At 38.7% G+C, this 15,563-nt stretch overlaps 1 protein-coding gene across 1 annotated transcript in view; it reads left to right on the top strand.

Moving 5' to 3' along the window:
• The window catches only part of LOC150080510 (alkylglycerol monooxygenase-like), a 144,508-nt gene that overhangs the window by 37,137 nt on the left and 91,808 nt on the right, over positions 1 to 15,563 (top strand). Inside the window, exon 3 of the mRNA XM_090380719.1 lies at positions 5,728 to 5,879. Within this exon, the coding sequence (XP_090236845.1) occupies positions 5,728 to 5,879 (152 nt within the window). The remainder of the gene's footprint in view (positions 1 to 5,727; positions 5,880 to 15,563) is intronic.

Here is a 15,563-nt window from a genome sequence, read left to right as displayed (position 1 = left end):
TATTAAGAATTTGCAGATAAAGGAACCACTAGGTGGCAGTGATCACAGTGTGCTGAAGTGGGATTTACTCAAAGAGGTAACTACCGTCAGGGGTAAAGGAAAGGGTTTTTGCTTCTGTAAAGGGGAGTACAGTGGTCTCAGACAGTTTTTAAATTCTGTACAGTGGGATCAACTGACGATGTTACAAACAGTAAATTCTAAGTGGGAAGCATTCAAAGAATTAATCGTGGAAGCTACTAGACTTTATATACCGATTAAGAAATATCGTTCAAGGTTTAGGCCTAAATGGTTATCAAATGAACTAATGAGACTCGTGACAGAGAAGAAAAATGCATGGGATGCATATAAATTATCAGGTGACGCAGAAGCCTGTGGCAGATATAAGCTAGTCTGTAATCAGGTCACAAAGGAGGTTCGGCAGGCGAAGGTGGATTACGAGAAATCTTTGGCAAAAGATGCTAAGAAAAACAGCAAGGATTTCTTTACTTATATAAACTCTAAAAGGAAGGGGATGAATATGATTGGTCCACTTGACATCGATGGTTCGACTGTTGATGATCCTGCTCAGATAGCAAACAAACTGAATGAGTATTTTGCATCTACATTCACACGTGAGGAATTATTACAATTTGAAAATGGAAGAAGGTTATCAAATTGTAGCAGTGTGCTTAATGATTTTGTAATAACTGAGAGCAAAGTGGAAGAGAAATTGTTGAAGTCAAACATAAGAAAGGCACCTGGTGTGGATGGGATCTATCCAGTTATTTTAAAGGTGGCGGCAAAGCAACTAAGCAAACCCTTAGCCATAATTATGAGAGCATCCTTGGACTCAGGGGAGGTTCCCACGGACTGGAGATGTGCAAATGTGTCCCTAATTCACAAAGGTGGATCGAAGGGTGACACGAGTAATTACAGACCAGTTAGTTTAACTTCTGTTCCGGGTAAAATAATGGAGTCGCTGGTTAAAGATGCATTGCAGGATCATCTAGACAAGACTACAGCAATAATTCCGACACAGCATGGGTTTGTTAAGGGAAAGTCTTGTCTGACAAATTTGATTGGTTATTATGATGTGGTCACAAAGGAACTGGATGCAAAAAATAATTTTGATATCATATACTTGGATTTCAGGAAAGCTTTTGACACTGTTGCGCATGGAAGACTACTGTACAAATTGGAGCAGAATGGTATTAAGGGTAAGTTGCTACAATGGATAAAAGGATGGTTAAGTGGGAGAAGACAGAGGGTGGTGATCAATGGGTGCTGCTCTTCGTGGACTAATGTTATTAGTGGAGTCCGACAGGGTTCGGTGTTGGGTCCACTGTTGTTTTGTGTATTTATCAATGATATTGATGAAGGTATATCAGGCTTAATGTCGAAGTTTGCAGATGACACAAAGGTTGGCAGGGTTGTTAATGACAGTAATGGCAGTGTGCTACTGCAACAGGATCTAGATAATTTGGGCAGATGGGCTAAGAAGTGGCAACTGAAGTTCAACCTTGACAAATGCAAAGTACTGCATATGGGTAGAAGTAACCCCAGAGAAACGTACCAACTGTGTGGTACTACACTTAAGGTGGTAGAAAATGAAAAAGACCTGGGAGTAATTGTGCAGTCAGATATGAAGTTTTCTGAGCAGTGCAGACAGGCTGCTAGGGCAGGTCATGGGGTTTTGTCAATGATATATAGGAATTTTGCTAGCAGGGAAAGGAGGTGATTGTCCCTCTGTATAAGGCAATGGTCAGGCCACGCCTTGAGTACTGCGTACAGGTCTGGAGGTCTCATTTTAGGAAGGATGTAGATTTGCTTGAGCGTGTACAGAGAAGAGCAACACGATTGGTGAGGGGAATGAAGGGATTCTCTTACCAAGAGAGGCTTAAGTTCTGCAAATTGCAGTGGCTGGAGACTAGGCACCTGCGCGGTGATCTGATTGAGGTCTATAAGGCCTTGAATGGGTTGAGCACGCTGAATTCTGATGGGATCCTTCCACTTGTTCAGATTACCAACCTACGGGGACATAAGTTCAAATTAAGAAAGGACAGATGTAGAATAGATGTGCGGAAATTTGCCTTTAGCCAGCGGGTGGTTAATTGCTGGAACAAACTTCCATCTGTCGTTGTGGAAGTTGATAGGTTAAATAAATTTAAGGAGGAACTGGACAGGCATTTGGAGGGAATGGTGTGATTTTTTTTTTTTTGGCTGATGCTGCATAAGCTCCTACACTTGCCTTCTTGCATCATATGCCACTACTACTACTACTACTATTAACTATGGATAGGGTTTCCCGTCAGTGGAAGAAGGTCATTAATATACAAGAGGAAAAGAGTGGGGGAAAGAACTGTACTGAACCTTGGGTGACACCAGCATTAATGGAGAAGTTAGAAGACAGAGAACCATCTATCATCACCCTCAGTGAGCAATCAGAGAGAAAACTGGATAACCAATTACAAAAAACATTTGGCAAACCATAAGATGGAAGCTTGTTTAGAAGACCTTTATGCCAAACACGATTGAAAGCCTTTGAGATGTCAAGAGCAACTGCTTGTGTTTCACCAAACGTTTCCGTGTGGATTGACACTGACAGAATCCATACTGATGATCGTTGATCAGACGGAAGGTTCCTAAGTAGTTTAAGAGTTGGCAGTTAATTGATTTCTCCATTACTTTAAAAAGAGTAGAAGTAATTGCAATGGGACGATAATTGGATGGGAGGGATTTGTCACATTTTTTAGGAACTGACTGGATATGAGCTAATTTCCAAGCAGAAGGAAAAACGCATTTGGAATAAGAAAGTGAAAAAAGGCGACAAAGAACAGGAGTAAGTTTAGGAGCACAGGTTTTGAGAACAAGTGGAGAAATACCATCCGGACCTGGAGCTTTCTTAGTATCAAGGTTTGTTAAAATCCTTCTGACATCCTTTTGACGGAAGAGCACAGGAGGCATTGAATGGAGGATGTTGGGAATGGTGGGAGCTGTTTTACCAAGATCTTTAATATATCAGTTAGAAGGAAAATGGGATGCTAGCAGGTCTGCTTTATCCTTGGCTGAAGTGACAATAGAACCATCTAATTTTTACAGAGGTGGGGGCAGAGATGGGCAAAAGTTGCGGCCAATAGTTCTGTCAAGAGACCAGGATGCTCAGCTACCATTAGGGCAAGAAGCAAGTTTTCTTCTCTTATCCTGTTCAAAATCTAGTTTGGACTGATTAATAACTGCTTTACAATTGTTGCGAGCTTTAGTGTAGGCAGAAAATGAAACTGAAGAATTGGAAACAAGCCAATTATGATATGTAGTGTTCTTCTCTTGAACAGCTTTAGCACATTTATTGGAAAACCAAGGTTTAGATAAAGGACGAGATTTTAAAGTGAGTGTGGAATAAAAGATTCCATTCCTACAAGAATAATTTCACTGACACGATCTGAGAAAACATTGACATCAGAAGTTTTGAAACAGTAATCCGTCCAAGGAAAAGAAGAAAAGAAATCTCGTAGGTCATCCCATTTTGCATTCTTGTAATGCCAAACAACATGAGGTTGGGAATAGCCATGAGATAAAGGCTCCATTGGAAGAGACAATCACCAAGTTGTGATCTGAGGTGCCTAATGGACCTCTTACTTCTATGCAAGGTCATTAGTAATTGTAAAAGCTTCAGCATCTCGACCAGCTGGGTCGGTGTGACTAGAATACAGAAGCCAGCTGGAGTTGTGAACATTAAATCACCAAGGAAAATTACCTTACTGTTAGGAAAGTCGGACTGGAGAAAGTCAAGTTGCAAAGAGAGGAAGTCACAGAGCTCCGAGTGATTAGTGGAGTTGGGAGAACGGTAGAGACAACAGAGGGGCGCCTCCGTAGCCAGGTGGGAAGGAGCAGCAGTGCGTAGCACACGCTTCTTGATTAGACCGGGGTTCGAGCCCGTCACCACCAAATAGGGAGCATGCGGAAAGGTCAGGGAATGACCACCGCACCGGAGCAATATGGCCTTAGTTGCTAATGCTCCTAAAAAAAAAAAAAAAGAGACAACAGATGAATTTGACACAATGAGGTAGAGAGATTTTAAGTGAGAGAAGATCGAAAAGAGGAGATTCCAAATTACCAAGTCTCTGACAGGGAATATTGGAATGGACATATGCACAAATACCACCTTTGAGGCAAAAGGAATCATACAGCGAATAATTTGGACAACTGAGATGAGCAGTAGTTGAATCAACCGATAACTGAGATTTTGTCGGAAAAAGTACACGGGGTTTGGCAGACTGCAAGTGGAAATGGACATCGTTGAGATTAGAATTGAGACCACGTATATTTGTGAAATGAACTAGGAAGTGGTTGGGAGGTTTAGATCTTTTTGCAGATAAGCTTACTATATTAGTTCGACAATTCATGGTATATTCAATAGTAAGAAAAAATGGGATGGGACATGCAGTATGAAGTAATGCAATTTTTGGATATTGTATACACATGGGAAGAATATACCCAGATCCTTGACATAAAATGGCCTCGACAATGCCCCCCCCCCGCCTACACACTACTCGGACTCCCTCCAGTCACTATCTGACAGAGTAGAGGTAGCAGGATTATACACTAGCTGAACCGGAAGCCTCCTAGAGAGTTACCAATAGGTTCAGTCCAATGTATTGACTAGTGGCCAGCCTGAAAACACCGTTTTAGAGCTGTACCCTCGAAATGTAAGGAAGATTGGATCTCGCTATGACGTTCATCATAACCTCAAAAGTCATCAGTCATACTGCATGATGGAAGAGTTGGGGAACTTAGCTCTGGAAACTAAACATGGATTCCACCACTTCAAACCAATAAGCAAAGTGGTGGTATTGCACCGGTTGATGAGAGTCATCTACCACCTAGTAAGTGTAATTACCAAGGGAAATTCAAAAAGATTCGCTATAGAGAAAAATTTGCTGTAAGAGCTTCAACTGTATATTTAAATTAATAATTTAGGTTCTTTTATCTTGTGGTCCACAAAAAATATTTTACAAGGTCCGCATCTGGACTGCAGTCTGCTAATTGGTAACCTCTGCTCTAATATATATGCACTTGTTTAAACCTATACACTGCCCATGTATTTGCTTGTTCCATGAGGACCCCAGCAGGTTTTGAAATTCTTGACATCTTGCATTCCAGGTTGCTGCATGTTCCAGTAGAAGCAGTGCAAGAATCACTTATACCTGTGTCTGTCGCTGCTAATAATCCATTGGTCTGTATACTCCCTGGTCTTGGCGCATTATAGCCTTAGTTGCTGGTGTGCCAATAAAATCCAAATCAACCAACCAACCAAATCTGTATACTCCCAAGCTGTTAGTTTTCTGACTCATCTGATACATCAACAAATATTGTTGCACCTTTTCTATTTAAGTGTATCCCTTCCTTGTAAGAAAAGTTAGTTTTTCTTGTTAACAAGCACAGATCACACTAAGAAAAATTCCATGTGTTCCTGCACAGTTTCTCCAGTGCCAGATTGATTGACAAGGCTCTCATCATGTACTTTCTCCTATTGTGTCTCGGCAAAATTGTAGACCCTTTCAGTTTTAATCCTAAAATGTCATGCCATTGTGTGAATTAAAATGCTTTGTTGTAGAGTTTAAATAATTTTTTTCTCAAGTTTGATTATGATTATTAAGCATAGAGATTAAGTGTTATAATTTTATGATTAATTTAGTAATATTTATACTAATAATATTTTTGTGTGGATAAGATAAAAATTTCTTTCAGGTTTCTGAGCCGTACTATTGAACTTGGTGGATATATCTGGATATATGAAAACTGGAGAATTGTAACTTTGCCATGGAATTCAGTTTGGACTTGGTGGATTTGCTTAATTGGGGTTGATTTAGCTTATTACTGGCTACACAGAGCTTCTCACGGTATAAACTTTTGTTACATTATTAAGCAAGATTTTATCTGTTTTTTAATTTCTTCAAAATGAGTGTTGATTTGTGCACCATTCTTTCTAACTAATTTCATATCAAAGATCCCAATAAAAGCTATAGTAGACATAATGCCTGTGACATAATGTAAATTATTTTTAAAAAATTGATTTACTGAAATATTAACAAAATTAGATTCATAACTAGAAATTCATTGGCACATTTTTTATTAGTAGTAGTGGTAAATGATGCAAGGAAGCAAGTTTATACAGCATCAGCCAAAAAAAAAAAAAAAAAAAGCTAATGCTCCCCATTTTACCTGTCTATCCCCTCTAACAGTTTATTTAGTTCTTCATCGAATTTATTCAAACTGCCCACTTCGATAACACCAAGTGGGAGTTTGTTATGCATAGGTGCACTAGGTGTGTTCCTAGGGTCCCTCACCCCACTATGTGGAGGCACTAAAAATTGAAATATACAGTGGTACTCAAAAAAATTGAATCACTTGCAAAATTCACATATTATATTTTGTAATAGCATTACTCTATTGCATCATCCATCTTTAGCAAGCTCTGTTAGATGATGCCTCATGCTGTACATGATTGCATCACCCTAGCAGCAGTATAAATAAATGTGGCATGCATATGCCACAAGCATATGCATGCCACAAGCCCAGCATTCAGTTCTATTGCAATGACTAAGTTTTCACAATTAATACATCACATAGGAACAGTTTTGCTGCCGCATTGAATGCAGAGGGACATTCTAAGCATGAAATAGCTAAAAGGGTAAACAGTCAGCAGTGGCAAGTTTATTATGAAAATTATCAGAAACTGGCAGTCTAAACAGAAAGAAAGGAAGTGGACATCCATAAATATTGTCTGCAGCACAGAACAGATTTCTGGTCTGTCTGTGTGTCTGAAACAAAAAATCCTCATCGACAGATCTCTAAATAGCATGGGAGGAGGAGGAGGAGGAGGAGGAGGAGTAAAGGCAATTACTGCTACAGTACGTAGACACCTTTTTTCATCAGAATTAATAACATGCCACCCAAGAAAAAAACCACTTTTGTTGGATAAAAATGAAAGCCCAGCATCTAAAGTGGACAAAAGTGCTTACTAGTTGGTGTGAGGATCAGTAGAAATATGTATTCTTTTCTCTGATGAATCAAAATTCAAATTGAATAATTTAGATGGCCAGCAGACTGTTAGACAAAGAAGAGAAGATTTTCATCCCGACTGTATCATCTTCACAGTGAAACATTCTGCATCTCAAATGATATGGGGCTGTATTTCACATAGAGGAGTTGGCTGTCTTGAATTTGTGAAGAGCACAGTGAATGCAGAGGTATACAAGGACATTCCTGAGATAAAATTACTTCCACAGTTAGAGGTCACTATGGGGATGTTGCCAGTTGCATTTTTCAAGATGACTTTGCTTCGTGTCATAGAGACAAAACCGTAAGTACCATTTCATAAAATTAGCAAAAGTTTTAAATTTATGAAATGTTGCACTCTTTCTTAAATAAATGTAATTCGTTTTGCTGTCTTTTACCATCTACAGGTGCAAAAATGGTTGAAGGATAAATCACTTCACACAATAACTGGGAACAGTTCAGACCTCAATCCAGTTAAAAATTGTTGGAACAAAATGGGTGTTTCAGTACTGCAAAAGAAACCAAAAACACTTACAGAGCTGCAGAAGGCATTAATTCATGTTTGGAACCATAATATTTCCCAGGAATACATTCCGAATCTTATCCAATCGATGCCACGAAGATGTACAGCAGTCATCAAAGCAAGGGATGGGCCAGCAAAATATTACTGTGCATTTTGTTGTGTTTTTTGGTTATATTTCTGCCTGTCACCCTAGTATGAAAAAAGTAATGAAAAAAAAAAAAAAGTAAATTTACCCCAGGGGCTCACATCTGGTGAGTATGGGCTTGGCACACCCAGGGTCCTGAGCTGGATATCATCATTCTTCTCTTTCTTGGTGGATTCCCTTCTACTTCTCTCTCTCTGTCTGTTTCAGGGTAACTCAAATTTCTTTTGGGTTGGTGCTGCATAAGCCTCAGGCTACCTTGCACCATATGGCTAATAATAATAATAATAATAATAATAATGAGTACCACTGTAAATCCAAATACACAGAGTTTTATATTAGTAGATCCCACAGTGCCTCTGGGTCTCAACTAAATCTGCATTCACCACTGTAGAAATTATCATCATAAATTGAATTAAAATACTGTATTAACAAAATCAGAATTCTTCTCCATTATCATCATCATTATCATCGTCAGACTTTTTGGCCCACTACATTACCATTACCTCATATGCAGGAAGGACACCCCAGGGGCTCACATCTGGTGAGTATGGCCTTGGCACACACCCAAGGTCCTGAGCTACATATCGTCATTCTTCTCTTTCTTGGTGATTCCTTTCTACCTCTCTCTCTCTCTCTCTCTCTCTCTCTCTCTCTCTCGATAACTCGGGAATTTTTTTTTGGCTGGTGCAGCATAAGCTGGCTTATGGTGCAGGCTTCCTTGCACCATGTGGCTAATAATAATAATAATAATAATATTATTATATCCTCTATCGTTACAGAAATTTTCATGTTCAAATTGGGATATAATAGATTAGATTACCTTACTCTGAAACTGAAGATTTTTTGTATTTGTCATTGGCTGCACAGAGTGGACTCTTAACCAATACAGTAACCTGATTTATGAATGCCATTCATTACTGAAAAATAGTTCATCCAAGTTTTCCATAAATATAATGGTATAACTAGAGGATGAAGTTCACTCCCAAAACACATGACAATTAAGATAACCATAAGATTCACAGTTATTTATGTGGGATTTACTTAAAGATGTAACTACCATCAAGGGTAAAAGGGAAGGGTTTTTGCTTTTTTAGAGAAGACTACAGTGGACTCAGCCAGTTTTTAAATTTTGTACAGTTGGATCAACTATTGATGTTATCAAAAACAAATGATAAATGGGAAGCACTCAGGGAAATAATCATAGAAGCTACTAGGCTTTTCATAGAAATTAAGAATATTAAAAAAAAAAAATCCATTTAAGTCTAACTAAATGGTATCGATATTAATGGTTTAACTGTTTATCAACAGTTAAACCATCAATATCAAGCAGACCAATGTGATTCATCTCCTTCTTTCTAATGTTTATATAAGTTCTGCTCCTTCTGCTCATCTTTAGTGACACTCCTATTTCTAGGCAAAATGATATATCTCTTTTGGGGATTACCCTGACTTCTAATCTCTCTTGGCACAAGCACATTACAAATATTGCTTCCTCTGCATCTAAAAAACTTGGATTCCTCTTTCGCTCTCGGCCTTACTTTTCTTCCAAACAGCCGCTCACTCTGTATAAATCGCAAATCCGCCCTGCCATGGAATATTGTTCCCACATCTGGGGTGGTGCCCCCAAAACCTCTCTCAGGCTTCTTGATTCCATTCAGAAGAGGGCAGTTAGGTTAATTAATGATTCATCTCTAACAGTGTCTCTCCACTCGCTGAGCCGACCGGGCTAGCCGGGTGGGTATAGTGCCTGCCTGGCAACCCAAAGGTAGTAGGTTCGATTCCCACCTGGGGCTTGGATCAAAGTACTGCAAAAACCTTGGGAGGTGCATTATGGCCACAGAAGCCTATGCACCAACAACTACCAAAAAAAAATCTACTCGCTGTCTCATAGACGTACTGTTTCTGCTGCATGCCTCTTCTACAGATACTTCCATGGGCACTGTTCTTCTGAATTGGCTTCTATAATTCCCACTCTCTCTTTCAAAACAGTCTGAACATGTGCCGCTACCAGCCAACATCCATTTACTGTCCACCTTCAAACTCACAGAACCAACTTTTCATCTTCCTCGTTTATTCATTCAACTGCCATTTTCTGGAACAACCTTCCATACGTATTTCCTGAAAATTACAGTCTACAGAAGTTCAAGTCCAATGTCAACAAATATCTTCTTTCATCTTCTTACCCTCCAACCCAAGCACGGTACTAAGTACTATAGGTTCTAATACCTCTCGTGTTTGGGGTTTACATAAAAAAAAAAAAAAAAAAAAGTAAAGACGTCTTTTCTGTTTTTATTCACATCCTTTGCCAAAGATTTCTCATAATCTGCCTTGGCACACCTAACCTCTTCTGTGACTCAACTGTAGACTAGTTTATATCTACCACAGGCTTCTGTATCACCCGATAATTTATATGTATCCAATGCATTTTTCTTCTTTGCATATGTCTCATTATTCATCTGACATCCATTTAGTTAGACTTAAAAATCCATTTAATCATCCATTTAGTTAGACTTAAAAATCCATTTAAGTCTAACTAAATGGATGATTAAATGGATTTTTAAGTCTAACTAAATGGATGTCAGATGAATAATGAGACATATGCAAAGAAGAAAAATGCATTGGATACATATAAATTATCGGGTGATACAGAAGCCTGTGGTAGATATAAACTAGTCTGCAGTTGAGTCACAAAAGAGGTTAGGTGTGCCAAGGCAGATTATGAGAAATCTTTGGCAAAGGATGTGAATAAAAACAGAAAAGACTTCTTTACTTATGTAAACATTAGAAAGAAGGGGATGAATCACATTGGTCTGCTTGATATTGATGGTTTAACCGTTGATAAACCAGCTCAGGTTGCTGAGAAACTGAATAGGTATTTTGCATCTACATTCACACATGAGGAATTCTTTAGGGAGGTGGATACCAGAAGTTTATCAAACCATAAAAGGAAGCTAAACAATTTTGTAATAAAAAACTGTGGGGAAAGTAGAAGAGAAATTGTTGAAGTTAAACATAAAAAAGGTAAATAGGAGTGGTGGAATCTATCCCAGTGTCAGATTAAGGCACAGGTTAGTAGGGCACCTTGCTGGGGTGCCATTGTTTAAGGGGTGCCAAAAACAGAAGGACAATGAGGCAAAGAAATACATATATATCCTTAGTAAGAGGGTGCCGAAAAACCTTTCTGCCCATGGCACTGAAATACCTTGGTCAGGCTCTGATCTATCCAGTTATATTAAGGGAGGCAGCAAAGGAGGCATGCAAACCCTTAGCCATGAATTATAAGAGCATCTTTGGATTCAGGGGGAGATCCCTGTGGACTGGAGATGTGCAAATGTGTTCCCAATTCACAAAGGAGGATCAAAGGGTGACGTGAATAATTACAGACCTGTTAGCTTAACTTCTGTTCCAATGAAAATAATGAAGTGACTGGTTAAAGAAGTAATGCAGGACCATCTAGACAGGAGTGCAGTTATAATTCAGTTGCAACATGGATTTGTTAAGGGTAGATCTTGTCTGACCAATTTGATTGGATACTGTGATGCAGTAACAAAAGAACTGGATGCAAAAAATAATTTTTATATCGTATACTTGGATTTCAAGAAAGCTTTTGATACTGTTACACATAAAAGACTGCATACAAATTGGCGTAAGCAACATGGCATTAAGGGCAAGTTATTGCAATTGATAAAGGAATAGTTGAGTGAAAACAAGCAGAGAGTGGTTATCAGTGGACACTGCTCTTCGTGGAGTAATGTTATTAGCGGAATCACACAGAGTTCAGTGCTGGGCCCATTGTTGTTTTCTGTATTTATTAACGATATTGATTAAAGTATATCAGGCTTAATGTCTAAGTTTGCAGATCATATGAAGGTTGCAGTGTTGCAAATTACAATAATGAAGGTATGTCACTGCAAGAGGATCTAAAAAAATTAAAGAGATGAATGAGAAATGGCAATTTAAGTTTAACATTGACAAATGCAAGGTACTGCCAGTGCTGAATGAATTAAGGTATGGGCTAGCAGGGTTCCTGCACTTGGCGCCATTCTTTAAAGGTCGCCAAAAACAGAAGAACGATGAGGCAAAAAATATATATATCATCAGTGAGTCTAGGAAAATTTATCGCCCGCAATTCACTGCCAGCAGTTTACCACCAGCAATTGATCAGCGCGTCAGTTTATTCCATAAACAATTTACCTCCAGCAATTTACTGCCGCGTCAGTTTATCGCATTTTACCATCTAGAAGCAATGAGATGTGTTTGGTCAAATCATAAAAAGTTATTTTTTATGATTTGACCGAAATATAAGAAATCGAAATTTTGATGGCCCAGTTCTTCCAATGTATCGTAGAGACATAGTTTTTACAGAAGAATATAAAACATCCATTGTGCAATGGAGAATTGTTTCTACAATTTGATTCTGGACCCGAGGACAATCGTATGTTAGTTTTCAGTACGAAAAGAAATTTGCAGTTGTTAGCGCGAAGTGAACACTGGTAGGCCGATGTGACTTTCAAAACTGTTCCCTTACTTTTTTATCAGCTGTATACGATACATGGATTCAAGGACAAAATATCGCTTCCATTAGTTTATGCATTATTGCCTAACAAGTCTGAGGAAACGTATGTATCTCTACTACGGCAGCTGAAAGTATTGGAACCGGCTTTGTCCCCGCAATCAATAACTGTAGATTTAGAGATGGTGATGATGAATGCTTGCAGAAGAGTTTTTCCTGACGCTTTACAACATGGTTGTTTTTTCCACTTTTCACAATGTATTTTTTTTTCCATTCAGAATAATGGATTGAAACGTTATGAAACCGATGCTAATTTTGTTTTAAATATGTGAATTTTGGCAGCAATTGCATTTGTGCCCACTCCAATTGTGACAGTCGTTTTTGAACATTTGTGTGAAAATGGTGTTTTTCCTCCAGAATCGCAAGAAGTTATAGATTATTTTGAGGATACATGTATTGGACGCCCAACCAGACGATATCTTCGTCGACCACCAAAGTATTCCCATGAAATGTGGAACGTACGCCAGCTTGTTCTTGAAGGATTACCAAGAACGAATAATTCTGTTGAAGGGTGGCATAGAGGATTTGAGGAACAAGTTGCTGCTTATCATCCCAACATTTGGAAATTTATCGATTGCATTAAAAAAGAACAAAGTATCAACGAAATGCACATTGAACAATATTTAAGTGGAAGTGATCCGGACAACAAAAAAAAGAAGTATCACGATTGTGATGAACGAATTAAAAGGCTTGTTAGTGCATACGATGAATGGGGTGATATTGTTGGTTATCGAAGAGGTATAGCGCATAATATTTCTTATTAACAGTGTACATACTGTGTTGTAAATATTACAGTTTCTTAGTAATTAATTATCCCAACGTGACTGATTCTGAAGATTGCATAAACATTCATTTTGAATTTTTGCAGTGTACTATGACATACCTAATGTTATAATTAGTTTAGTTTAAAATTAACCAATTGTTGTATTGTTCAAATAATGGATTTTTTTACTATTTTTGTGATACATGTAACTATTAAAATACATAATCTGCCTATTAAATTACATATTTCCATACATGTGTTTTTTTATTTCCATACTATTCCCTCATAGTTCATAGAATTCCAAAAATATGCTAATCATAGCTTAAGGCAGAAACTTAAATAAAAAATAACTTTTTATGATTTGACCAAACACATCTCATTGCTTCTAGACTGTAAAATGCGATAAACTGACGCGGCGGTAAATTGTTTATGGGATAAACTGACGCGGAGATCAATTGCTGGCAGTGAATTGCGGGCAATAAATTTTCCGGACACGATCATCAGTAAAAGGCACCGAAAATTCATTCTGCCCATGGCATGGAAATACATTGGTCCGGCACTGAGTACTGCATGTGGGTAGCAGTAATTCCAAATTAACATATGAACTGTGTGGTACTACACTCAGAGTGGTTGAAAATGAAAAGGACCTCAGGGTAATTGTGCAGTCAGATATGAAGTTCTCTGAGCAGTGCTGACAGTCTACCAGGACAGCTCAATGGGTTTTGTCAATGATATACAGGAATTTTGCTAGCTGGGATAATTATTGCGGTTATTTGGTTTTTAGGAGCATTAGTAACTATGGCCATATTGCTCCAGGGATATGCGGTGGTCATTCCCTTGACCTTTCCGGATCCTCCGTATTTTGGGGCCGCAGGCTTGAACCCCCGGTCTAATCAAGAAGCGTGTGCTATGCACTGCTGCTCCTGCCCACCTGGTATGAAGGCACCCAGCTGGGATAAGGAGATGATTATCCTATTGTATAAGGCAATGGTGAAGCCACATTTTGAGTACAGGCAACCCCCATATAACATGGTACTTCTACAACCTGGGTTCGCTCTAACACAATTGATAAATTGCAGCAATCCTGGCATAACACAGTGCTTATATTATTATTATTTTATTATTATTATTAGCCATATGGTACAAGGAAGCCTGAGGCTTATGCTGCACCAGCCAAAAAAAAAAAAAAAAAAAATTTCTGAATTACCCTGAGAGAGAGAGAGAGAGAGAGAGAGAGAGAGAGAGAGAGAGAGAGAGAGAGAGAGAGAGAGAGAGAGAGAGAGAGAAAACAAAAGTCAGAAGTATAAAGGAATCACCAAGAAAGAGAAGAATGATGATATTCAGCTCATGACCCTGGGTGTGCCAAGCCCATACTCACCAGATGTAAGCCCCTGGGGAAAGACAATACGGTTTCGCTCTAACACCGTTTGAGAATTCCAAGAAATCTCACATAACACGGTATTTTTGAGCTTTTGTGTGGGAAAACCCTACTATTATGTGTTAGTTGCAATTTTAAACATTTAAATTCCTTTTTGTGAATCCCTGCTGTTGACTCGCTAGTCATTATCGCCTTCGTGATATTTTTCTAAATCACATTTCTGGAAGTCACTACCATAAAAATTGAGAGTAGGAGTGTGCTATAGGCCTAATGACTCTGATGAGTATAATAAGATACTGTACAGGTAAATAGAATGGGCCAGTAAATCAGAGTCTTATAATGGGGGATTTTAATTTCCCAGATATTGACTGGAATTTGTGGGTTGGTCACTCACACACTAGCAAGGCTTTTGTGGATTTATTGGATGATTGTTTCCTACACCAGCATGTTTGGGAGGCAACTAGAGGAAGTAATACTCTTGATCTGATTATCAGTAGCGATTCTTCATGCATTAAGAATCTGCAGATAAAGGAACCACTAGGTGGCACTGATCACAGTGTGCTGAAGTAGGATTTACTCAAAGAGGTAACTACCATTAGGGGTAAAGGGAGGGGTTATTGCTTTCGTAAAGGCGACTACGATGGACTGAGACAGTATTTAAATTCTATACAGTGGGACCAACTGATGATGTTACCAACAGCAAATTCCAAATGGGAAGCATTCAAAGAACTTATCTTGGAAGCTACTAGGCTTTACATACCAACTAAGAAATATTGTTCAAGGTTTAGGCCTAAGTGGATGTCAGATGAACTAATGAGACATATGGCAGAGAGGAAAAATGCATGGGATACATACAAAATAATGGGTGACATGGAAGCCTATGATAGATATAAGTTGGTCTGTAACGAAGTCACAAAGGAGATCAGGCAGGCAAAGGCAGATTATGAGAAATCCTTGGCAAAGGATGCAAAGAAAAAAAGAAAAGAGTTCTTTACCTATTTAAACTCAAGAAGGAAAGGGATGAATCAGATTGGTCCACTGGATGTTGATGGTTCCACAGTTGAGGATCCTGCTCAGGTGGCTAACAATCTAAACGAGTATTTTGCATCTACATTCACACACGAGGAGTTATTCAGGAAGGGG

The sequence above is a fragment of the Mastigoproctus giganteus genome, chromosome 9 (genome assembly GCF_048544385.1).
Source record: "Mastigoproctus giganteus isolate SK-2022 chromosome 9, ASM4854438v1, whole genome shotgun sequence".
Classification (NCBI taxonomy): domain Eukaryota; kingdom Metazoa; phylum Arthropoda; class Arachnida; order Uropygi; family Thelyphonidae; genus Mastigoproctus; species Mastigoproctus giganteus.
Note: the sequence above shows the minus strand (reverse complement) of the source record. Positions and strands in the feature narration are given on the sequence as shown.